This window comes from Dermacentor variabilis, chromosome 3 (genome assembly GCF_050947875.1).
Source record: "Dermacentor variabilis isolate Ectoservices chromosome 3, ASM5094787v1, whole genome shotgun sequence".
Lineage (NCBI taxonomy): Eukaryota > Metazoa > Arthropoda > Arachnida > Ixodida > Ixodidae > Dermacentor > Dermacentor variabilis.
The window spans coordinates 55,443,536-55,469,880 of NC_134570.1; the positions used below are offsets into that span (position 1 = coordinate 55,443,536).

At 51.2% G+C, this 26,345-nt stretch overlaps 1 protein-coding gene across 1 annotated transcript in view; it reads left to right on the top strand.

Annotated features, from left to right (window-relative positions):
* Positions 1 to 26,345, top strand: part of LOC142575651 (tetratricopeptide repeat protein 28-like) — a 106,808-nt gene that overhangs the window by 66,589 nt on the left and 13,874 nt on the right. The window contains 13 exon segments of the mRNA XM_075685180.1: positions 11,529 to 11,873; positions 14,051 to 14,198; positions 14,605 to 14,877; positions 15,724 to 15,989; positions 17,196 to 17,537; positions 18,358 to 18,582; positions 19,129 to 19,229; positions 19,948 to 20,164; positions 21,109 to 21,288; positions 22,501 to 22,704; positions 24,289 to 24,549; positions 25,080 to 25,295; positions 25,907 to 26,122. Of these exon segments, the coding sequence (XP_075541295.1) occupies positions 11,529 to 11,873; positions 14,051 to 14,198; positions 14,605 to 14,877; positions 15,724 to 15,989; positions 17,196 to 17,537; positions 18,358 to 18,582; positions 19,129 to 19,229; positions 19,948 to 20,164; positions 21,109 to 21,288; positions 22,501 to 22,704; positions 24,289 to 24,549; positions 25,080 to 25,295; positions 25,907 to 26,122 (2,994 nt within the window).

The following is a 26,345-nucleotide window of genomic DNA, read 5'->3' on the forward strand; positions in this document are numbered from 1 at the left end:
CGCCGCGGCGTGTCTCGTTCCCGGTTCTTTTTTGTTCTGCGCGCGCGTTGAGGCCCCGCGGATGACCGGTCAGCGACGGAGTTAGGCCGGCTGGCCGACCCGGCCTGGCAGGCGCGATAAATTGGACATTGTGCCCCGGCTCGGGGACGGATACCCCTGCCGCTAGATGTTGTTCGGGTTGGCAACATTGTGCGTGTCCCCGCAGCAGACGACGATCGGGACGCAGCAGACGGATGGGCACCGTAGCAGACGGCAACGCACCGCGACGTTGTATACCTTCGTCGCCTTCGTATAGAGCTACCTTACCATTTTGCCCTTCTCAAAAAAAAAAAAAAAAGAAGCCATGGGAAAGAAGACACGTCGTCCGCACATCGTCGACGAAGATGCTCGAATTAACTCCGCACTACGACGAAATAATCGTATCCGAGAACAGGAAGGCGTGCTTCGTCGGGGGCTAAGAGCGGGTGCGGTAAAAAAAGGAGGGAGGGCTGTAACTGCACCGGAGGGAGGACCGCCGGCGGCGAATGCACCGGTCTGCGCGCAACCGACGCAACGCTCGGCTTGCACGATCATCCACGGTACCGAGCAATCTCGTCTCGCAAGAGCTCGCCACTTCCATTGGCAGCAGCGGCGGCGGCGGCGTGAGAAAGGCCGGATAGGCAGAATAGAGGAGGCGCGCGGTAGAGGCGGACGAGGTATTGGCCGGCGAGCGATTTGCGCTGGTGGCGGAGACGGGACGATTTGTTCGCGCAGGATGCAGCGCGCGCATTGATCTCTTCTCGGAGGGGAGGGCTCATCGCAAAACGCACGCATATCGATGGCCGCGCGCGCGCCTCGAAAATGGTGCGCGCGGAGGCGTTCCTTTCTTTTTAGTGGCACCGACGGCGAATGCGCCGCCTGCGTTGCAGAACAAAAGGGAAACTCGCCCAACGCGCGATCCAAAGAAAATCCGGGCGAAACGGCCGCGTCGCTCGATGCGCGCAGCTATGCAGTGTGAACGCGCCCGTGCGCGGAGAATCGAGATGGTCTTTTCCGTGGATTCTTCGGATGGCGGAGGCCCCCGCAATGCGAAGAAATCTTACGGCCAATGACCCTATCGAGAAGCGATCGCCGATACTTCAAAGAGAGAGAGAGAGAGAGAGAAAAAAAAAGATAAGAAGTAATAAAGTACGCACTCAGCAATGGTCCATTGTGTACGCTTATGCGGCGCCTACAGGGGAGGCTGGACAAGCGAATGTACGCTCTGGTGTATACGCTTGTAGAAAGAAGGGACACGCGGTCGTCTTGTGACGGGGTCGCGCGAATTCGCAGAAAGGAATAATCGCACCCAGTATAAACACGGAAGAGACGGTTCGCATTCGATGCCCAGCGAAAGCGCGCTTATGCACAGGGCGACGCTTGAGCGTGTAAGGCGCGGCGGAATGGCGATCACGCCTTTCAAAAGATCCGTGCGCGAGAATCCCTTGAAACCCTCACAAAAACCGGGACGGTGACGGAACGCGCACTGTCGATTGTATACTTCCGGGCACTTCGATCTTTCCGTCACGTGCGGAGGAAGTAGGAAAGAAATCGCTCTCGGGAGCGCACTCGTTGCATCGGCTTCTCACTGTCACCCTCACGCGAGAGAGCGCGTCCCGCAACGCGTCGTGCTTCTGTCGACCTCGCTTGCGACTACCTCGGCGAAGCCGCCCGATTGTCGTAAAGACGGGTGTCGCCGTCGGCACAGTGTCGCACGTTGCGCGCGGCGTATAATGTTTTGTCCGCTGGTCAGGTGGGGGGAGGGGTGTCCTCGTGTTACCTTGCAGATAACCCTGCGGATATGCCTCCTGCGCCCTACGGAACGCACACACATAAACACACTCAAAATCGTGCAGGAAATCACGCACACAACAATCGCACGCGTACACACGCACCGTCCCCGGTCCGCGTACAGCACGCGCATGCGTTCGACGAATCTCGGCATCGTTATCGCGTGCGCTGCCGTGTGCTGGGCGCGCCAAAGCGGAGGACTTCGCTAATTGTGCGCCGCCGTCGCGGCGACGGCAGCGCGCGTTCGATCGCGCTGTTATGTAGTACGGCCAACCGTCGTCGTGGTCGTCGTCGTCGCCTGCGCACGATGTCGTGATCCCGGCTCGCTGGCGCAGTTCCTCTCCTCCGGGCTATCACGTTCTCTCACTCTCTCTCTCTCTTTTCTTTTTTTCTTCATTGCGCGCGCGCCTTTGAGAAGCACCGTCCCGCGTTCGCGCGCCTACATAGCGCGCGCGCGCGCTCTCTCTCCTCCCCACGCGGCCCGCGGAGGAAGGCTACGCAGCGGGCGGTTTCCTCCTCTCCCTCACGTCCTCGGATCTGGATGAAATACGAGACAGAGAGAAAGGGTGGAGGGGGAAGGGGGGAGTGGTGCCGCGGTGGTTCCAACGTTGCGCTGGTCATGGCGTGTCGGTGCGCTGGGTGGTGGTGGCACCGTGCTCCACGCATCCGCGTCATGACGAAGCGCGCGCATGTGTGTGTGTGTGTGTGTGTGCGTGCGTGTGTGTGTGTGTGTGTGTGTGTGTGCGTGCGTGCGTGCGGGCCCCTGGCCGTATAATAAATGTGTGTAAAGCCCGTCGTTTCTCCCGCGAAGGCTGTGCGCGTAATTAGCGTCTCACGATCTCTAATGAGACGAGCGTCCTGTCCCTGCCGTTATTGCCACCTCCCTCGCTTCCTCTCGCGCACTCGCGTCTGGCGACCGCGTCGCGCGCGTGCGTTTAGTTCCTTTCGCACGTCCAGAGGTGGCGCGCCGATCGGGGCCTCGGTGGAATTAAGAAAAAAAAGCCTCGAAAGGCGGACGTTATAAGACGTTATAAGGGTGACGCCCGAAATCCGATTTTTCAACAATATTAACAAAATTTGCAAACGAGCAATTCAACAAAAGCTACTAGAGGTAATGCTGCCGCTAATGCCTCGCGTATTATTTGCATAAATGCAACAGTATTGAGTATCTTAGGGCCCTGCATGCGTCTAGTCGCATGCGCGTGACCAGTTTGTGACATATAGGAAACTCTGTGGTGTCCAAAAGGTGGCGGCCACGATGTCACTGTTTTTCTTTTCGAATGCCCGCGGTACTCCGAAGGCGTGGTCTTCGATGTGTTTTTATTAAAGGGACCCTGAAACGATTTCGACGATATTGTACAAACGTACTGAGTCGTTATAGACTGTAGTCCTTCTGATCATTGAGCGACGCGTTCGAGCGCTGCGCTTAAAGAGTGCAATTCATTATAACGTTTTAAAAATGTGCATCGATACCAATCGCCAGCGACGCCGCTCCCCTGTGTTTTCAGAGCCGCCCCCTCCCGAATGACGTAGTTATCCAAATTGACGTCAGTTGGGCGAGCTATCCAATTGGCTGCCCAGGTCGCGTCATCGATAATTAATTCCAACTTTATGCTGAACAAATGTTGCTCGTAATAGTTAAGAATGTTGGTAAATTTGTTTCTATTAAAAATTGACAGTAAGAGAGTACACAACAGTTTAACACTTACACTCATCATTTCCGGCACACGGCAAGTGTCGTCTGCTTGCGTTACAACGGGCTCCATTTTGACTGGAGCTCCGCGGTCAGTGGTGGTCTATAGCTTTCTTCTAGCGAGCACCATGGATCGCCTTTTTTGTTTACGTTATGGACTGCAAACGTAGCGATCGGCGTCCGCGAAATCGTGTCCCTCTTCAAGGCAGCGGACGAGCTGAGTGATCGGACTGTCGGTATCCAATCGCCGCCATGACCCACGCGTTTGCGTCGTCACTTTACGCCAGAGGATTAGTACCATAATAGAGAGTTTTATAGCGTGTCCGCTATTCACGTACACGCAAGCGGTCTGGGCGGTTCACCGGATGAGTGGAGGTGCAGAACGTGAACGGCCTGCACGAGCAGCCACCTGGTGGCACAGAGCTCTACCAGACAAACACTGAGCTAATATAGCAGTAACCAAGTATATTCTACTTTGCTGCTGGTGTAAAATTTCGACAGGAGCGTAATCGTGAACACATCGCCTATTTAAATGTTTAAAATGTTTTACACTTGGTTACAGCAGTATTAGAGAGGTTTAGCTTGTCCGGTACTGGGGTTAACGCAAACGGACGGGGCGGATCGTTGGGGCGGAGGCGTAAACGGGAGCGACCTGCATGGTGCAGCCACCTGGTGGGGCAGAGCTCGAACAGAGAAAAACAGCTAATATCGCCGTAACCAAGTGTATTTTACTTTGGTGCGGGTAAAGAATTTTTGGCAGCAACACGATCACGCCAGTGCCGAAAATTTACACCAGCAGCGAAGTAGAATAGACTTGGTTACACTGATAGCTGTTTTTGTCTCTGAGCTCTGCGCCACCAGGTGGCTACACCATGCAGGCCGCTAACGTTTACGCCTCCGCGCCCCGTTCGCCTGCATTTACCCCAATACCGGACAAGCTAAAAGTCTCTATTAGTTCTGTTTAGCTGGTTATTAAGCTTCGAACTACCAGGTGGCTACACCGTGCAGGCGGCTCGCGTTTACGCTAAAGCCCCTTAATCACGGCGGTAGTAGCACGGAGGGGCTTTTAGTTGATGCCTCCGCCCATCCGTCAAGACTTCCAGCTCGCCTGCTGTTAGCGGAACACTGGGGGTGGGGCATTTAAGTGTACACCTAGTGGACTGTTCATTTCGGCCGCTGCTAATTGGATAGAGCTGCCCGGCTCCTCCTCGCTCGTACAGCTGCACCCAATCAGCAGCGGTGGAAATGGACAGTCCACTAGGCGGACCCTTACAGAATACCCCCCCCCCCCCCTGGACATACTCGGCACTGTCACAGAAGACTCGCAGCGCACGCTGCTTGGATAGCTTTGGGGGTGGGGGAGGGATCGACGACGGCCAGGCGGTTAGCGGAGAGGTTGGAGATGGTTCGTCATGACCGGACCACGGAGGGGAGACGCGCTGGCTCCGAGAAGACATGACGTCACATCACGACGCAGAGCCAGTGAAGGCGGAGCTTAGCCCCGATCACTCGGCGAACGAGTTGAGGGGAAAGAAATCATGGCAGTGGGAAGGAGGGTAGGGCTTGTAATCGTCTGCGGGTCTCTTGATACGAGACGACCCACTTAAATTCCGTGGCACTAATGTTTTACTGTAGCTGTACCCTATACGCGTCTACAAAATTTGTCCAATTAGTTTTGCTGTCGAAGAAGATAACGGCACGCAGCGTTTAAACCCGTAGAATCAATTATCGATTGATCGACGATGCTTAGCGTCCCAGTGTATAACGGGGGCCACATGAGAGTTGCCGCGTATGGTACAGGGCTCCGGGCGCTTTTTCTTTTTGCCACGTGAGGTTCTTTTCAGTCGTGCGCTCAAAACTTCGACGCACGAGTGCTTTTGCCTTCTGTCCTTATAAAAATGCGTCTGCGGACTCGAACCCGCGACCTCGTGCTTGGTATAGCAGGTATACAGCAGAGAACGTGCGCGAGAAAGGCCGACCGAAATGTTTCCACACGCCGCACAAAAGTGCCGCACGCTGAGGTACAGCCACGGAGAAGACATTTAGGAGGTGAAACTCCCGTCAGCGCGAGCGAGCGCGGGCGACCAGATAAGGTCACAATTGTTGTATGCGCCGACGGGACCGTATACAGTGGCGGCGCCATGCGGCGCGTCGTAGAAGCCGCAGCGAAAAAAAAAAAAAATGCAGCGCCCGGGCAGGCGGCTTCGGCGCGCTCTCAACGGCGGTAATTTCTTTCCAGGCCGCCAGGCGCCGCCAGCACGATAACAGCTCCGCGGGCATGTGACATTTTCTGGTCGCCGCAAACAGCGGAGTTTCCACTCCTAAATGTTTCTTGCTCCGTGGGTACAGCTGACGCAGCGTTGCTTCCTTTTAAGGTTTCGTTCCGAGTGCACTCAAATATCCCAGTCCACTCCGTACTTCCAAGCTTCCTTGCGTGCGTCCCTCCGATACGCTCCTCTTGCGCGCGCCGATCAGCAGCACTGGCTCGCACTAAATTACGTCACGGAGCTTCGCGCTCTGCGTCACAAAAACGGGGGAGCGGCGCTGCGCGAGCGCCCAATCGGTTGTCCACGCGTTTGCGTGCGTTCTTGCGTGCGCACACTTGACCGCGTTTCGTCGAGCCGCTCGTACGTGCCCCTGCAATATAGACGTGTACGTCTATTATGTGTATATACAACATACCAGCCCCAAACGCCGTCTCGTGCCCCACAACGCGCACGAAACGACCGCACGATGCGCGACAACCTTCCTCCGCCATGCGCGACGCCCGAATTTCTCGAAACGGGAGCGTCGCTCTTTTGCATAGAGTCTCGCGCGGATGGGACGGGCCGTCACTGCGGCACCATCGCCCGGAGGAGCGCGTTCCTCCCCCCCCCCCCCCCTTCCTGCATCACCAGGCCGTGCGGGGTCTCGTTCGATCCGCGGCCCCGAGAAGTGATTCTTGTGCTCACGGAGGCCGCCATGCGTTTACCCGATGTAGGATTTCATGCGCGCTTGCTTGCTTGCTTCCGTCCTTCCACCTTTCGTGGACAAAGAAAGAAAGAAAGAAACAAAGGAAGGAAGGAAGGAAGGATCTGGGTGGGGAGCACGGATGACGTGCAATAGAAAGGAGGCGACGATGCTGAGACTTAAGGCATTGCATTTTTGGTTGAAAATCCGGCTGAGCCGCGAAACGCGCTCTGGCGAGTGTCCGCGGTCAGCAATGCAGGAACGCACGAGGTTGGGAACGCAACAGCTGCAGTACCGGCGTGTTGTGCACCGAGCACGGCGAGGCCATCGTCGTCAGTGTCACATATATGCTGCTGCTCCAGGATACGCGGCGCTTCTCGCCATGTCGGAGTGGGCGGGGGGGGGGGGTGAGACGCGTTGGGCGGTAGCGATCCGGTTACCCGGATTGATTGGTAACAACATTCGAAACCAACGCCGCAGGGGAAGGAGGGGCGATCGAGGGCTCCGGGTCACACTTGCCCCGTCGCGTGCCCGCCGCGGCAAGGAGTCGAACCGGTGACCTTGCGGTTGTCGAGTTAGGGAAAGCACAGCAGCCACACACACTGCTGATGTGCAGTGACCACGCAATTGCTTACACACGCACGCACACACGCACACACGCACACACGCACGCACGCACGCACGCACGTACCTCCACAATCACTCAAACACGAACACAGCAGCAGCAGCAGCACGCCTACACAAGTGCAGTGACCATGAAATGGCTTCCGCGGTCGTCCTCGGCGATGGCCCGGTGGCAAACGGACACACACAGCAGCGAGGACGAGCAATTGTTCTTCGAGTTCGATTAGGCGAACGCTCGGCGGCGCGGTCCCCGGGGAAAATTGGAGGCTTTGGGCCCTCGGCACGGGAGCAGCAGCTGGCCGGGCCTGTTTGTTTGTTTTCCCCGGGGGGTCGCGGGGAGGCGACGGCGCGTGCTACGTGTACTACGGCGCCGCCCATGCGCGCACGACGCTTCTTTTCCGAGTCCGTCGTCGGGGTCGCGCGTTTCTGCGCTCACAAAGAGACGCACATGCCTCTGCGCGCGCTGTGTAGTAGTGCGCCCGTCGACTCGTTTCATTGCACTGACGTGCTGCCTGTCCGGCCTCGTACATTCTCGTTGTTGTTGTTGTTTAGCCGTGTTCAGTACATTCCTGTTGTTGTTGTTGTTGTTGTTGTTTTTGCATGGCCCGAACCTCCCTGTTCGGGTCGGACCATGCAGCGCCGGATACACGGGATGGCATCGAGTGTAAAGCATCGAGTGGTGCGGGTGGTGTCTCATACGAAACAAAACGGGAGAACGGCGGGGTTAATTGTGCTTTCGCTACATACTCTGCGGCACGCCTCACTGCATGCCCAGCAGTTCTGTCAGCTCATGATGCCAAGACCAAGTGAAGACGACAGAAGCGGCCGCTGCGATTGATCACTGCGTCGCGAGGAGCCGCGTCCGATCCGCTGCTGCTGTTCCCGCGGACGCCGGCACACGTCTAAGCTACGCACGTACAAAGTGCGTCTCCGTTGTGTTTCAAACCTCTTTTGGCTATTCGCCCCGGCTGGCGTGACCTGGTACGAAGGGCACCGCAAGAAGCAGCGTCGCCCGGAAGCGACTGACGACTCGCGCGCGAGACCCGAACCGATCGGTCGGTCGGTCGGGCGGTGCCGTGCGCAGCACGGCGGTAGCCCGTTAGTATTTTCTTTTTTTTTTTTTTTTGCCCCTAACAGTGCTCGCCATGCACTGGATGTAAAAAAAAAGAAGAAGATGACGAAGAAAAGGTTTGGCGTGCGTGCGCGCCACTTCGCGGTCGCTCAATCGTCAGCGTTTGCCTGCGTGATTGGCGCGTGACAAGGTCGCGCCGGAGAGCGGCGCGCGCGCTCCCCTTTTGTTGTGCAAACACGGCGGCCGATGATGAACGGATCCGGCGACCCGTGCTGCCCGAGATGGCCGATTGCGGAGGACCGCTCGCGTGCGTGCGTGCCAGCCGCGGCGCGGCCCATTCTGCGCGGACGCTTTTTCTGCACGCCAGGTCTTTTGACCTCGTGCAACAAGTTCCCTGCAGCGAGTTCGACAGGGGCGTCGGAAGTGCTTCGCGGAAAGGAGAGAGAGAAAGGGCGTGGGGGATGACTTGGGCAGCACGAGAGTAACGCAAACAATGCGTATATACATGCAGGACGCGCTGCAAGGCTGAATAACAACTCAACGCGTGTTGTTCAGTGATACGCTCGTGTTCGCGGTACGTTCAGTTATAACTTAACCAGCGCGGCACGGACTTCACCGTACGTGAGAACCGAGCGATTCAGTTCAGTATACGCAAGCACGATTTAAGCGGGGCAGGCCTAGTAATAACGCGACACTCGAAACGATATGTCCATTCGATTCGCCTGCGCCATGCATGTGAACCGGTTCACGGCGGTTCACGAGATGTTGGGAAATTGCGCAGCTCGATTTCTGCAGTGCAGTCACCATAACGCAGCACTCGACACGAATGCCGCGGCGCAGGGGCGGCAGTGCGTATAACTTGGGAGGTCCCCGAACCGCGGCCCTGGGAGGTCCTGAACTGGGATGGGGACAAAGTCTAAGTGCGCCGAGGGCTGCTATAGCTTCGTGTGCGCTGGGTTCTCGCCGCTTGGTTTTGCGTTAAAGCGAGAGGCAGCGTGAAGGTCACTTCGCTCGCTGCTGCTGCCGCGCTTCCTCACGCCAGCGCTTTGACTGCGAGTGTCCGCGGTCGTCGAGTGAGGTGCGTTCACGTTTGCATCTGCGCGTGTGGCACCACGCTTTTAAATTTAGTTAATAAGCGAACGTTTACAAGTTTACACGGCTGATGAAACTACTATCCTTACTTCGTATCCTGTCTAATAATTTGCTGCCGCAATCGATGCTTCGCCTTTCGCGCGAAACTGCAGCACCTGTAGTTTCATCGGCGGGTTATTCCTATCCTGTCTGCGATACACCTGACTAAATCCCTCCAACGTGTATACACCGTATCGCCAACGCGCCCAGCCTGTTCATCCTGTTGCGAAGTGAACGCGCTGAAATCGACACGCACACTTACTGCGCGTCGTGTTTAACTAACTATGCGTGCTTCGATCGTCGTCTGTGCTTCGCTGCGCGCGTGCAAGACGCGTGGTCAACTAACTATACTATAATCAAGCTATGCCACGAACGAGCGGCGGAGCGCATACCTCGCGCAGCAGATCCGAGCCACGCTGCCCGAATAGTATACGACGCGAAACGGAACCGACGTGAGTTGTGCGGCCAACAGAACGGCGCGGCCCGCGCAATCCTGCAGGAAGGTCACGGGTTCGCGGCCGTTCCCCCCCCCCCCCCTGCCCTTGTATTGCCGATTCTCACGATCGCGAGCGCAGCTGACGTAGTATATGTGCGGCGTGCGCACGTATCCTACGCGTAGGGAGACAGAAAGAAGCCGCCCCGCCCACCTGAGTGCCCGCCGCCGTCCCGATGGTCTCTCGCATATAACTGCTCCACTTGGCAAACTTGTTGCGCGGGGCCATGCACTATATAGCTTCGCGGCGGTGCGCTGGCTTTCCCGGCATGACTGTCTTCATGTGAACGCGCTAGGGCGAGGGGTAGGGGTGAGGGTTGTCGGGGTGCACACATATTGTGCGTAGCGTCCTCCGTGCCCGTGAAAACAATAAGAACGCGATACCTGGCCCATCGACGGGGAAGATCGACGTCTGAAATAGTGCTGTAGTGTGTGTGCGTGCGCGAGAGGTTTGCTCTTTAGAGTGACGCGAAGTTTTCGGCGGCCATTCTACTTTAGTGGTTTGTTTGTTTGTTTGTTCCTCCGGTATTCGCGTTGCCCTCCGCTACGATCTCAAGTTTCTTTATACGTAGGATGACGCTTGAAGCGAGGAGTGCTTACAGGTAGGCGACGGACGGAAGGTCGTGCTTGACAGCAGCGCACGCCCTCGAAAATGTGGCAGTAGAGATGCGCGCGAGCTGCGGACGTTGTTTCGAAAGTGTCTGCACGTGTGTGTGTCAGCCGCCTTGAAAGGTTGCTTCGCCACGGCAATAGATCACGCGGGGAGAAGCCCGCTTCTGCGGCGCAACCTTTGAAGTTCTTGCAATGAAGCAATTGTAGCGAGTATTCAGAGTCCGTTATGGTACACGAAGAAATTCTTCGTGTACGCAGATATCTGCGTCGCTCTGGGACTTATTACTAATAGTAATAATAGGACTTATTATAGTAATAATCGTCTATCTTGCGCGAGTTTCTTTTCCTCAACGCTGCTTTCCCGGCACCTTAGGGTCACAAACGACACGCGGGTATTTATTTGTTTAACCTATACCCTAAGTGCCAACGTTTACAAACGTTTCTCAGTGTCGTATGCGTCCGCGTGATCTGACAGACGACGATTATTGTTTGAGGACGAGGTAAGCCACAGAGAGTCAAACATTTTTGTTAGAGACGTACTTTCAGTCGATCCACTTCGTTCTTCTACAGTTCACGAAATGCAGGCGGATCGAGCGGACCGAGTGCACCGCACCACAATAGAGTTTAGGGGACGCAAGGGCACTTGCGTACGCAAGAACTAGGGGCGACGGTACAGCGCATGCGCACACAAGGACGTAGGGTTCTGCGCATGCGCAGAACCGTGGCCCCTAGTTCTTGAGCACGCAAGCCGCTTGCGTCCCCTAATCTAAGGGCCGATTTACGCTCGAGCCGCACATCGCCGCAAGCCGCACCGCACGCGTGCGGTCGCGCGAAAAATTGCACGTATCCAGCACTTGTGCACAAATTACCATTTAAACTGTGTGCACAGTGTATGCCTTACGCATTGTAAACCGAAATTTGTGCACAAGTGCTGGATACGGGCAATCTTTCGCGCGACCGCACGCGTGCGGTGCGGCTTGCGGCGATGGGCGGCTCGAGCATAAATCGGCCCTAAACCTCTCTAATATGTCACGCGGAAGCAGGAACTGTCCGGTCCCCACTATAGCGATCGATCTAAAATGCGGCCCCGCGTTCATCAGCCGCGGCCTCACCGCAACCTCCCTCGATCTGTCCACAACGCGCAGCTCGAGGTGGACGTGGAGTGCTGCGACCAGGGGAGCAGCAGCGCGGCCTCCTCGTCGGCCGGCGGCAGCAGCAGCGGCGGCGCGGCCAGCGCCCTGGGCGGCGCGGCCAGCACGAGCAGCAGCCAGCGGGCCGCCTTCCTCGACCTGGTGCGCCAGTCGACGGCCGCCTGCCAGGCCGGGGACTTCGGGCTCGCCGCCCAGCTCTACACGGAGGCCCTGGCCCTGGACCCGGCCAACCACGTGCTCTACAGCAACCGGTCGGCCGCCTACGTGCGCCTCGGGAAGTACACGCAGGCCCTCCAGGACGCCGCCAAGGCCCGGGAGCTCAACCCTCGATGGGCCAAGGTGCGTGTGTCGTCCGCCTGGGTGATTTCGGTTGTTTTGTGCCTTAGGAGGGGTGCGTTAGCTATGTCCTGCCGTGGGGTTAGACTGCTGTGTGGAGGAAGGAAAAAAAAAAAGTTCAGGCAGAACCCATCTCACGATGACCGTCGACGTTAATGCGATTAACATACAAGCAATCTAGTGACGCACTGTATTGCCACTGCTGAAACGGGTCGTGTATGCACGATGTAATACTGGGGTTACTGCACTGAGACACACGGACGAGAAGAAAAGTACTGGAAGCGCGCAGACTCTCCTTTTCTTCTTGTGTTGCCCATGTGTCTTAGTGCAGTAACCCCAGCATTGCAAGGTGAACTTCCCCCAACTAGCCCAACTTCCCGCTCTAATGTATGCATGAGCTGTCTACTGCAGCCGGGCTCCTATCTTGCGCTTTCCTTTGGATCCGCTGCGCCACCTGGCGTCGCGCACGCCAAGTCTCCCCTTTCTTTTTGCATAGCTTCCGAGATTGCACCGGCGGTGCGCCGGTGTGTGCTAATGCTGAGAATGAAGAGGAAGCTTTAGCTCGAGTGCTCCTATCTAAATACATGTAAAAGGAGAATTCGTTTTTCTCGGCAACCACTGCACCAAATTTGACAAGGTTTGTTGCATTTAAACGACAAACTTAAAATCTAGTGACTGTTGGTTTCGAATTTTTTATTTAGGTTGTCAATTTCTTATTAAAAATTCGCAAAAATGGAAAATTTTCAGAAAACGAAACTACCAAGTTTACAACTCTGTAACTTAACCACTAAAAATGATAATACTATTCTGTGAATTGCATCTAGTAGCACATCTAAAGCGGACAAACTTGATATGTTACACATGAATATAAAAAAAATAGTCATAGGCAAATACAACTTTTGCAAAACCGTTGTAACCAATGTAACAAATTCACGTAAGATGTAAAATGACATATTGAATTTGCCCGCTTTGAATGATCTAATGGATGCCGTTTACAGAACTGCGATATCAGTTCTTGATGCAGAGCTATGAATTTGTAAACTTCGTGCTTCTATTCTTTTCAAATGGTCAAATATTTGAAAATTGTTTTAAGAAAATTCAAGCCCTAAATCGAAATTCCGCTTCCAACAGTCACTAGAATTTAACTTTCTCTTTCAAATGCAACAAATTTCATCAAAATCCGTCCAGGGGTTACCTCATAAACATGTTTTTGCGTTTTACATGTATTTGAATAGGCTGCGTCGACCTGAGCTAAAGCTTCCTCTTAATCCCTCGTTGCCCACGAGCATTTGTGGTGCAGCGCTAAAGCGTCGGGCTGCCGTGTTTGACACACTGTGCTATTTAGCGGCACGTGTGCGAAGGCCCGCCTCTTTTTGCGTGGCCTCCGAGATTGCACCGGTGGCGCGCCGGTGCATGTTAACGTCGTTAATGGAGAGCTTTAGGTTAGAGGATGCAAGCGGCTTGCGTATGGAAGTACTAGGGGCAATGGTACTACGCATGCACAGATCCAGACGTAGGGGTCTGTGCATGCGCAGTACCGTGGCTCCTAGTTCTTGTGTATGCAAGTCGCTTGTGACCCCTAACCTAAAGCTCTCTAATAATTAATATAAGTGATCCATAACTAAACCACTGGTCATTGGCCTGCGTGACCACATGACCGAACAGGTGAAGACCAGTTTGGTCATAGACTGGCTACAACCCAACTGCATTGATGATGTTGAACATCTCCAGTGCCCAATTCAAAGGGACGCAGAGCAGGCGTAGACAAAAGTACAAACGCATGTTGTGGCACACTACACGAGCACTGCACTCTCAGCAGACTTGTGCTTCTTTGTTGATTTGTTGACCGGTGTGTGTTTTCTATTTTTCTGCTCTCTAATGGTGCTTTTGTTTGGGCGAGTAGGTGAACACTTTGAATTGCTCTAGGAGGGCTTCTGCTTGCACCTTGGCCCACATCAGCCTAGGTAGGTCCAGCTAAGACCAGTGCTGGTTTGCGCCAGAGCACTTCCAAAGCAGCAGTAAATGCTCCGGTTTGCTTACCAGAAAGCAGCATAAGGTGGCAGTTTGGGCGAGCTGGTTGACATTCTTTCCCTCGAAGAAGAATGAAAAGATGTAATGAGGAATTTGTTCTTTATGCACAGCTTTGAAATTGTAAATTCCTATTCTTTGTCCCTGCACAGGCCTACTATCGACAAGGAGTTGCACTCCAGTGTTTGGGCAGGCATGCTGATGCCCTGGCTGCATTTGCCTCGGGGCTCAATCAAGATTCAAAATCAGTCCAGCTACTAGCTGGATTGGTTGAAGCAGCGATGAAGTCACCCCTTAGAGGTGAGCAACGACTCCATGTCATATTTACTGGCTGAAAGTATGTGTGTTGCCTCTACAGCTTATTGTAGTTTGCCATATTTAATCTTTTAAACATGACAAATAGTGAAACTGTGCACAATGGTCACTGGTGTCTGATGTGGCTGAATATACCTTGACAAGAGAGGACACCTCTGCCAAAAATGTTATATTGAAGTTAAGTTCGTTATAAACCACATATTAAGTAGTTAAATGTTGTTGGCTGTGCAGCTACTGCGATGATGCATTTGCTTTACTTTGTAATTTCTTGTAATTTGCTTTACTTTGTGAATTCTGATCAAAGACTTGCATTGTTGTTCAGAATTGTCTGGTTGTTTGCCTGGACTGTGAAAAGCATTGGCATCAATCTTCGATTCGATGCCCGGTGCAGCCACCCTGGAGCCCACGTATCGGCAGCTGCAGTCGATGCGCCTGGACAAGTCGCCCTTTGTGATGACGTCGGTGATCGGGCAGGAACTGTTGGCCACGGGGCAGCACGCTGCTGCTGTGGTGCTGCTGGAGACGGCCCTTCACATAGGCACATGCAGTCTCAAGCTGCGAGGTTCCGTTTTCTCTGCCCTTAGCTCGGCCTACTGGGCACTGAACAGCATTGACCGTGCCATCGCCTACATGCAGCAGGACCTGGCAGTTGCCAAGTCTCTCAGTAAGTCAGCCAGTGTGCACTTTGACATGATATGGCTCCTGATATGTCTAAAAATGTAATTCTGCCTAGGATGTTGCAACATTATAGAGATGGGTTGTGTGTGTCCTTCAACCTATCTTCGCCGAGCCTCTTTTATTAGTGAGAAAAAGCATATTATAGGTTCATTTAGGCCCTTTATTTGTTTCCTTTTGTGGCAGTATGCCTCACACTGAGTCACATTTTACTACATTAAGTGTTTTATGCGCTCGATACCAAGTTGCCATACCCTTCAGTGCACATTTAAATATACAGACTGCCTGTTTCACTCTTGAGACTGGGAGGAATGTTAATGCAAGCATTTGGACAATAAAGCTAAGTTTTTTGTTATGCAAAAAAAAAATAAAGTGAATGCTACACTCATCAACGTGAACATATTATTCATCATCTCACCTTCACCAGGCATAATTGAATTTGCTCTCTCATCCACTGCACTTAGACTGCCATTGATTGCTGTTCTTTATTTGTTGAATAGTGAAATACCACATTGCACCAAGAACATTGCACCAAGAAGACCGAGTCCTTATTTGATTGTTGGCAAACAGCCTTGAAAGATGTCCTTGCAATCGTTGTTGCAACGGTGCCACACTCCGCATTGCGTAACAGTACCAGGCATGCTCGTACTAACTGCAGTCACTTCTTCCTTCTCAAATATACTACTACCCATTCTTGCCATTATTTATTTCTCCAAAAGTAAACTTCTATGTACATGTCTCTCAACAATAAAGGCAGCCGTCTTACTGAACAGTCACAAGCTCCAAGTGTGAGAACGTTGTTGAGAATATCAACGCAAATGTGCCTGTTCTGCAGATGACCAGGCAGGGGAGTGCCGCGCCCATGGCAACTTGGGGTCGGCGCACTTCTCCAAGGGCAACCTGAAGGAGGCCCTGTCCAGCCACCGCTACCAGCTAGTCTTGGCCATGAAGTGCAAAGACAGTCAGGCGGCCGCACTGGCCCTCACCAGCCTGGGCCATGTGTACACGGCCATAGGCGACTACCCGAATGCACTGGCCAGCCACAAGCAGTGTGTCCAGCTGGTGCGCCAGATGGGTGACCGGCTTCAGGAGGCACGTGAGGTACGTGTGCAACAGTTGTCGTCTTGCGTTTTCCTGTTTCCTCCGTGCGCCCATTCTCTGCAGCTTGGCCGGGCACTTTTCGAGGTGTATTGCGGTTGGAAACCACCACACAGTTAGCCAGATCCTTCCTAGCCACAACAGTTTGTAGCTTCTGTGGTCATTCTTTCATTGCAATGCTCAATGAGTAATTTGCTGGTGTGAAAAAGTGTGGTTAAAAGTTCTTTTGAAAGGAACTGTAGGCAGGAAGTCCTATGTTTCATTATCAGTGTAGCGCAGCAGTGATTGGTGAAGTTGTGTACGCAGGATGCGAAGCTTTCTGGCTTTTTTTTTTCTTTTCCATTCCTCTACTTGCTTAGGTGATGCCTTCAGTGCTTCATGCTTGATTCTTCTTTGAATAATAATGTGACTGGTAAAAAGTCAACAAGCTATGCGGAATGCTTGAAGACAAGGATCATGTTATTCAGCCAAGGATGGCTGAATAGTTAGTCGAGTATAAATGGTAGAGACAAAAGAGGAAAAGAGGTGGCTTCATCGTCTGGTTTTGAGTTGGTTTTTTTATATTGGTGATGGCATCCTTTATTTCTGACCCCATAGCTACCTCTTTTTCTATGGAAACATAGCCAGACAGATGGTATTTGCCTACGAGGTGCTGAAAAGCATTGTTCTGCTTGCAAATCTGTGCTAGCTAGGCAACATGTGTGTGTGCGATTTGTCACACTACAGTGGTCACTTAACACTGCAATCAGTGTGCTGTAAGTTGTTGGTAGCACTCATATTGTCAGTGCGACTGACAGTGAGACAGAGATTCAGTAGACAGTAGAGAGATTTAGCATGTCTGAGTTCACATTGCATGTTACAAAATATTGAAGTACTGGAGAAACGAATGGGCAGCAACAGAGCTGGCAGGGACACCTTATGGCAGTCTTTTCAACCAAAAAGCATTGGAAACGTTTGTTTTCTTTCATGCTATTGTCGTTCACGAAAAATTTTAAAAAGGCTGCTCATACTCAGCTGCTTATATGCTTTTACACCAGTAGCACATAGCCCATCATTGGAATAACAATTTTGTACACTCTGGTTGAATTCAACATCACGAGATGGCGCAGTAGTAGTATGTGCAGAAACAAGCTAAAGCTCTATAATGAGTACCTAAATAGGTAAATAGCTGGGGCACGTTCTGATTTTTTGTGTTGTGAAACATTCCAGGTGGGCAACGTGGGAGCGGTGTACCTGGCCATGGGCGACTTTGAGAGTGCCGTGGAGTGCCACACCGAGCACCTGCGGCTCGCCAAGCAGCTGGGGAACAAGGTGGAAGAGGCTCGAGCTTACTCGAACCTGGGTTCCTCCCACCACTACCGACGCTGCTTCGACCAAGCTCGCTCCTACCACGAGCAAGTGCTGAGGATCGCGCGTGAGCTCGGTGATCGGGTCATCGAAGCACGGGCCTACGCCGGGCTGGGCCACGCCGCCCGCTGCATGGGCGACGGGCAGCAGGCTCGTCGTTGGCACGAGAAGCAGCTGGACATGGCACTTGCTGCCAGGGACAAGGTACGCGAAGCTTGCGCCACTTTAATCCGGCCCATCATAGTGCCTAAACAAGACGGGAGCAGAGCAAGGAATTCGAATGAATAAAAGGAGGCAACAGGAGAGGGTGCTAACTCTTTTACTCTTGCCACATTTTTGCGCTGCTTTCGTCAGGTCAGTTCACGAAATCACCCGGCAGAGAATTCTGATAGCACTTAGCTAAGCAAATCAGTGGTAGTCGGCAAGTGACTACTCCCTCACCCCATTGCCTCCCGACCCCTGAGCACTCTCATTGCTGCGAGTCCAGGTTAATGGTTTATTCATTTGTCTATACTAGTGCAATATCAATTAAATGATCTAAAGCTCGTTTGACTATATCTGTCCACCTACCCATCCTATCTGTCATGCTGTAATTATCGTGCTGTCAGCATCAATACATTTTCATATCATTTCATCGTAAAACCACCTCATCAATATTGAGGGTCCAACTCACGCCCCTGTGGCAGTCTGCATTGAAAGACAGGTGCACTGGCTAGGTGATTTGTGTGGCGTGCTGTGCATCACCAGACATTGAGAGTGGTGGCATCTGTGTGTGCATCTTGGAGGCCACAGCAGACAATATTGTAGCTGACGAGGATGACATTGTGTGCATCGCAAAAATACTCAGTTGTTCTTGTAAAGATGGCAGTGTCTGTTGCAAAAGCCTGCTGCTGTCACAGTGAAAGATCTCGGCGCAGGAGGAATCGGCGAAATCTGCAGGCATTTCTATTATTATTTTGCAGCCACCTTGGGAATTCGGTAGTGAGGTACCTCATGCCGGACTATCTTGACTTTCGGAATGCAGGTGGCTGAAGGGCGGGCCTGCTCCAACCTGGGCATTGTGTACCAGCTGGCAGGCCACTACGAGGCGGCCCTGAAGCTCCACCAAGCACACCTCAACATAGCGCGGTCCTTGGGAGACCGGGCAGGCATGGGCCGGGCCTATGGTAACATGGGCAATGCTCAGAGCGCCATGGGCAACTACGAGCAGGCCGTTCAGCTCCACAAGCAGGAACTCACCATCTCCAAGGTACAGAGGAGAGAAAGAGAGAGAGATGGTTATGAGGGGCTGTTTGAACCACATCTGCAGAACGTAATGGCATGCTAAAGTTGCTAGCAACTGGCGACAAGTCCTGAAGCGAATGGTTACCCAGTGTCCTTTTGGTGTCGACAAAACCTGGCGGGACATTGGAAGTTGAACCGGCTATCTAAAGTTATCATTTTAAGTCAGCTGCTACTGCTAAAAGATAGGAGATGTGATGCTTCATTGGGACACTTGATAAACAGTGCACTATGTGACCTGAAAACATTTTAGATGCTTCAGCACTTGTTAAATTAATTGCACCCTTGTTCATGAAAAATATAATCAAGACCGCAATAAAGCTTTAAACAAAATCTGGCTGTGATTTGGCTCTATCGAGCTTGTTGTACGAGTGATCCGTGCTTTTAAGCAAGCATGTAGCTCAGTATAACATGTTGCTTTTTATACTGCATAAAGTGGAAATTGTTACTTGTTTATTATTATTATTTTTTTTTGTTGGCAACTCACTTTTCGTTTCACAAATGCAATTTGCAGGAGGTCAACGACCGCAGTGCGGAGGCTTCAACGCATGGCAATTTGGCAGTGGCATACCAAGCCTTGGGGCGCCACGAAATGGCTCTCCTCCACTACCACAGGTTAGCTAAGTTTTTCTTTTCTTTCACATCAATGTTAGTAGTCCGTCGATGGTCATTTTACGCTGCTCATTCGCTTTGCCTAGTGTGTGTGGTTTACAAGGTAAAAATTGTTTGGCCCATAGGCATCTCAAAGGCATGCAGACCCCTTAATGAAATAGAGCGACGTCATACATTCGATGTCCTATTTGATTTACTTCATTTTCTATGATTTAGCCATTTGGCACTTTCCACTGGGTACGTAGGTCCATTATTGTCTAGTACTCCGAAATGGGTATGCGGCACCTAAGAATGGGTCCTATAGTGAGACACCAAATGGTAGCTGAATATATCCTCAATGCAGCATATCATACAAGAGCATAATTGTTTTGTTAAACCAAAGCCTTTCTGCACAGAGCAACATGGGCCAGTGCTGGAGATAGTGCAGTATTAAATTGGGCTGATCCCAGGGATGGAATGATGAAAAATGGGCCGATACCGGAGAAAGCGTATTCCATGGTTGCGTTGATCCCGTGAATCACATGGTGGGAGTTTCCGCATCTCGCCGATTTGCCGGGCAGGCATGTATAATTGCTATACTGCAAACCGTTTTGTGCAGAAGATTAACAGCTTTATATTATAGAAAGCTTCATGGAGATAGTATGAACTTGTGCATTGGATCTGTGTGATATTATTTGTCCATTTATTTAATAAATGTTTTCGTCTCCCTGTCCCTTCCCAGCCACTTGAACATAGCACGGGAGCTAAAGGATGCGGCAGGCGAGGCGTGTGCACTATGCAACTTGGGCAACTGCTACAGTTCTCGTGGGGAGTTTGGTCAGGCTGTGCCGTACTACGAGAACTATCTGCGCCTCTCTGAGGAGATGGGCGACACTGAGGCCCAGGCGCGGGCCTGCCACTTCCTGGGTTACGCCCACTATTGTCTGGGGAACTACAAGGTATGCGTTCATTTGCGGCAAGGGTGTTCACAACCCACGGTTTTAATGTGTGTGTGTGTATTATCCATGGACAAATGAAACACGAACAAATTAATTAGGGCTAAACAAATACATTCTTTTGCTTCCACTTTCGCCGCTTCGTGTGATGTCTACGTGATTTGTTTTTGAGCCTACATATTATAGTCACCTAAGAGTCTTTGGCGACTGGATACGTAACAGTTCTGAATCATGCACCTGAGTTATAAATAGATGAAGCCAAGAAAAGAATAGGGGAAATTACCTACTTGATGTTGTAATCGAAATCTAGAAATGCTAAGATAAAGGGAAATGAAAGTGGCAAAAACCTATCGCTGGCGGAAGCCAAACTTCCATCTTCCGCATTACAACTTCAATGCTCTACCAATTGAGCTGCGGTGACGACTGTTCTTCCATCCACATTAATGAGTATATGCGTGTTTACAAAATCTGACCCTGAAAGTTGTAGCCAGCGCTGCTCATGACCATGGAGGAAGATGTAGAACATTTTTCTGAACTGCAGGCGTCACATAGTATGTACTCTATTAAGAGCGGGCAAACTGGTCTGCAGTCACCAGTGTGAAGTTGTTTTTTTCGTCCTCTTCATTTTCATTTCCCTTTACTGTTTCTATGTTTAGAATAAAAATAATAAATGATTTTTTTTCTATGCTTTGCTTGGCTTCATCATCACTGACCTTCAAGTGGTTCATGTGCTTTGAAGAACTGGGCCCTTTGCTTCCCCATGTTCCCGTTCCCTCCCAAGTTATTTCAAATAAAAGGTGTAGCTTCACAGTGCTCAGAAATTGTTTTGTATAAGGGATAATTCATTTTAACCACATTCTATATAATCGAATTTGATCGTATAACTAGAGGGACAGCTGCAGCAAGCGGGATACACACATTGCAAATGTTGCTACTACTCTTTTTAGGACGCCATCGATTACTACGAGAAAGACCTCACCCTGGCCAAGAACCTGCATGATCGCATCAACATGGGACGAGCATACTGCAACTTGGGCCTCTCGCACCTCGCTCTGGGGAACCTGGACGCAGCGTACGAGTGCCAGAAGTACTTCCTCGCACTCTCCCAAGTCTCGCGGAACTTGCAGGTATGTACAGCTCCTCCACTGTGACAGTTGCCCAGCTGCGTAAGGGCGTCTCGCCTAATATGTGAGGACCATACTGGCTCTCAAATCTTGTAAGTTTGTGCACGGATGCGAGGTGAGACGGCCTTCGAGCACTGCACCATAGACGCAAGCGTAGAAAGTCACCAGCTATGCCCTCTATTGTCGCTAATAATCACTCGGAGCCTTCGGGTTTTGCATGTCACCTGTGTGCACACTCTCAGGCAATGCTGAATGTGAGGACCTTGATGAGGAAGTGCAACTTCATTGCCTTCACCTGTTGTGTCGCAGCTTGCCACTAGTTGCCAACATTTGCGTGCGCTGTTACAGTCTGCAACATATTCATACCTAGCTGCATGTGAACTCAAGTGAGTGTGGCAGAATTATCAGTGCAGATTGTGGCACACAGTTGCCAGCCAAGGCCTTGTTTAGCGTGACAGTTTTCATTATGGTTTCTTCAAGTTCTTGCTACTAGTCGTAAGATTTTATCTAAATATGAAGACGTAAACTGAGCTGATCAGCAATTTTTCAGCGTAATGCTTTTTTGTCTACCAAGGTGTTTGAGCATAGTAGACATTCCTTTCCTCGGCCACTTGACCTCGAAAGAGACGACATAATCAGTGTTTTGCGTAGGCACACCAGACAGCATTTGATTACTGGCTTCGTTAGTTCATTACCCTGCGGGACGGATGTGTTATTACAGGGACCTAAAATCTCATGGTCCCTGTAAGAATTCTGTACCTGGAGAATGCAGTGGCAAGTTCACCCCTGTTCAATTAAAAAAAATTGTACAGATGGGATTTATTCTGATGAATTGGAAATGTTAATATGCATAAATGGCATACCAGTTCTTCGGGGAGCCTGCCAGGTGGAGGAAGAGGAACCTGGCTCCATGCGACACTCTGGTGGATGGAAAATTTCCCTTTCATGATTTGAATAGATGCGCTAGCTCATTGTGTTCACTCATTTCCATATGATTTCATGATGGAAGTGAACTTCTTTCAATATCAGTATCTCCTGGGAACTAAGTTTTTTGAGCGGTGAGGTCTACAGACGGCTGGTGCAGTGTGGTTTTGTGGGCAGCGCTCGAACCAAATTCTTAGGTTGTTGTGGAGTAGCGTTACTATGTGGTAGCGCACCTCAACGTCTGTATCGTATTGTTCCACTTGTGTATATATCCTCCTTCCTTGCACACAGGGCAAGTTTCGTGCGCTGGGCAATATGGGTGACGTCCTGATGAAGATGGGAAAAAGCGAGGAAGCCGTGCAGATGTACCAGAAGCAGCTGATGTTGGTGCGACAGTCCAAGGAGCGTCACCTCGAGGCCGCAGCCTACGGTGCCCTGGGCCTCTGTCACCGACAGTTGAAGTGCTACGAAAAGGCCCTTGGCTATCACACGCAGGTATGCGCTTCTTGAAAGACATCCCGTCAAATCGTGGTAGCGGTTCCCAGATCGGAATGGGTAGAAGCAGTATGTTTGTTGGGTTAAGTGTACCTGGAAAGTAAAGTTTTGCTTAAGCAGCAAGAATGTGGTGATCGTAGTTGGCAGTTGTGGAATACGCAAACACTGCTCAAGCCCATGCGCTATTTATGGACATGTGTCATCATACATTTGGCAGCATACTCCAGCATTCGAAGACAGTGCTCATGTGATCTGATCATGGTGGGCCAGCCTTCTCATCAAAGAAGAGAGAACAGCATGAATGCTTGGATACAACATAGAGCATGGGGTTATGAAGCACGATAACAGTCTGACAAGGGGGAGTAGCTCACGCGAACAAAAGTTAAGAATGTGTGGTAATAGCATACAACCAGGAAACTGAAACAAGTTGCAGTGAGCCTAAGTTGTAGAAAGTGGCTGTTTGTGATCTAGAGTGTAAGGCCTGCACACACGAAGCCTAGTGTATAGCTTCGTGGAGGAAAAGTGCAAGGAAAAGCATTCATCATAAATGTTTTCCACTTTGTTTTGCCAGCTATGAGTGAAATGTGCATGTGGGCAGAAGATTTACTTCGAGGAAAAGTTCGTTGTTGAGGTCTTCTCTCATTTTCTATGTAAGCTGCATCATGTGAAAAACAGCACGAAAACACAAGGATGAGAAAGAAGGCAACGAAAACAGTGTTGACTCGCAACTGAAGGTTTGCTTCAGAATCAAACAAATTAAATAAGGAAAGCAGGAAAAAAAACAAACATATATAACTGTGCTGTTTCATAGTGCCGTTTTTCACGATATGGAACAACACTGACCAGTCCAGCTTGCCGTATGTACACTGCATTTTGAAACACTTGATGAGCGGAGCTCACTACCAGTTGTGTCGAAACTGCCGTGACAAGTGTTCTGGCTCATCTATGCGCAGCGACCTGCGTTTTTATTCTAACAACCTTGGAGGATTTAGCACACGCTGCTGCCTTGTTTTTACATGAGTTTTCCGAGTAAATTGCATGTCGGAATCTGCATTGTTCAATATAACAAATGGCATTGATGATTGCATAGCTTGTCTGGGCCTTTCCTTGCCGACAAGCAGCCTAAGCCACTGCACATACCTACAGCAGCTCACACCTTTGACAGCAAAGCGCACACACAACTGTGGTGTTTTTGATCTCTCGTGGACTAGCAGGCGTGCAAGAAAGCCAAGTGTTTTACTGAACGATGCAGACCAAAAAAAGTGTGATCTCATATTGCAATATTCGAGAAATAGCAAAACATTAACAAGTGCAAAATATTCTTACAAAGCTGTTAGAGTAGAAATGCAGGGTCACTGTACGGCACGAAAAAAATGTTAACGAGGCAATCTCAACAACTAAGTTGACCGTCCTAATTCATAATGAACCTTAGTGCAAACAGGACAATACAAGAAGGAGACAAGACAAGGTGTGTGTCGTCCTCTTTGCACTAAGGTACGTTATGAATATGCACCAATTAGCCCACGAATGCATTTTTGCCGACCACCCTAACGCTGCCTCTCTGCAATGCGGCCTCCTCCTCAGGAGCTGGCTCTGCAGCAGGAGCTGGGTGACGTGCGTGGCGAGTGCCTGGCCCAAGGTCGGCTGGGGGCGGTGCACCTCTCCCTGGGTCAGCTGGGCCTGGCCCTGCGCTGCTACCAGGCCCAGCTGGAGCGGGCGCGCCAGCTGCGCGACTGCCCGCTCGAGACGCAGGCCCTGGGCAACCTGGGCCTGGCCCGCCTCGGTCTGGCCCACTACGAGGACGCCATCGGGTACTTCGAGCAGCAGCTGGCACTCCTTGAACAGGTGAGTGCTCGCTGCTTGGCTGCGCCGCGTGGTGCAACAAGGCCACAGATATGTGGCGTTTCCGTCGTGTGAACATAAATTCGTCGGGTAACCGTTTTTTGTTAACCATTCCCCAGCTCGTGCAGGCAGTTTTACTGTTCGGGTCTTGTCAGCTGCTGACATACATACACAAAAATATGACTGGTTCTGGCTTATTAGTTGATTCCTTAGTGAGAATACTTGTTTCCACCTAAAATCTTAGGTGCTAAGCAGTGGCAGGTGGATGTTGACTAACAGTTCAGTTAATTAGCTGATTCTGCTGAGGAATACAGTCACTGTGGCTACAGTTGTTGTGACTTCCCATTTCCTTAAGGTGACAGCCCCTGTCTTGCCTTACTAAATATTATAGGTGGAAGTTGGTGTTTAAAATAGAGGTTCCTTTATTTAATGGTCTGCTTGTAGCAGTGCTGTTGTCCTTTTAGGACTGTGTGTTAATGTGCACATTGTACAGTGAACTGACCCCTCACCGCTACTCTTTTTTTCATTCTCAGCTTGGAAGCAGCAGCACCACTCTGCTGGACAAAGGCCGCGCATATGGTAGCCTTGGCGAGTGCTATGATGCCCTCGGTGACCCCGAGGAAGCGGTCAAGTGCCATGACCAGTACCTGAGCATCGCCATCAAGGCACAGTCTCCTCGCGACCAGGAGCGAGCCTACAGGGGCCTCGGAAGCTCCTACCGGAGCCTTGGGAACTTGCAACAGGCCCTGGTGAGCAGGTTCTGTTTGCTGGCAGCATGCATTATTTCTTGAGCATCCTTGTTGCACGACCATGGGACGTCTAAGTTGTGGGCCTTTTCCTTTTAATGGCCAAGAGTGAGCTTTCTAAGCCATGCACAGGGAGACTGTCATGTTTACAGAGCCCCGCCAAGAGCTAGTGAAAACTTCCAAGCAGCGCTTGTTGCCAGAGGTCAGGTTTCATAAGTCCCTGCACATTTAAGAGGCAAGTAACGCGAAGCGGGGTGAACATATCATGATGATGTCATCCATTGCCGTCTACGGCAATAGAAAAATGCTTGCTGTAGTAGTGGTGTGACTGGAACGTGTTGGTGCTGGCTGTGTGATGATAAGCTTGATTGCAAGCCTCAGTGTCGTCATTTTGGTGCTGTAATGCAAGTTTTAGTGCAAAATAAATATAATAGCAGCTGGTTACTACTGATTCAAGGTAGCCTTCCATTGCGTTGCCTGTTATAGCGTAGCCACAAACTTTGTGACATTGATAACAAAACCAGTCGATTGGCCTGATAGATGGTTTCTTCAACCATGGTGTACTCATGTATGTCCGCAAAAGTGCTAAGAGGCTGTTCTTACCTTTGATGCAGGTTTGCCTGGAGAAGCGGTTGGTCGTGGCTCACGAGCAGACGGCGGAAAGTGCGGTGCCGGGGAAGGCAGCAGCTTATGGTGAACTTGGGGCTCTACATCGACAGCTGGGCAACTACGAACAAGCCCTGGCCTGCCTTGAGCGACAGATGGCGCTCGCAGAAGATGACCCATCCCTTCGAGGAGATGCAGCCTGTGGCATGGGTGCTGTTTACCAGGTGAAACTCCTTGGCACTGCCTTATATCCATGCCACGAGGGCGACATCGGTGCCATTAAATATTTAGGACCTTAAGTTTCTTCTGTTATAGCCAAAGGGTCTTCACACACCTTTTTAATGACGTGAAATGCCATAATAGTGATAACTACACTGAATGTGACAAGTTCATTTGCAATCCTAATGTTATCAAAATTATTACTTTTTAGGTAAAAGTGCCAGAAAT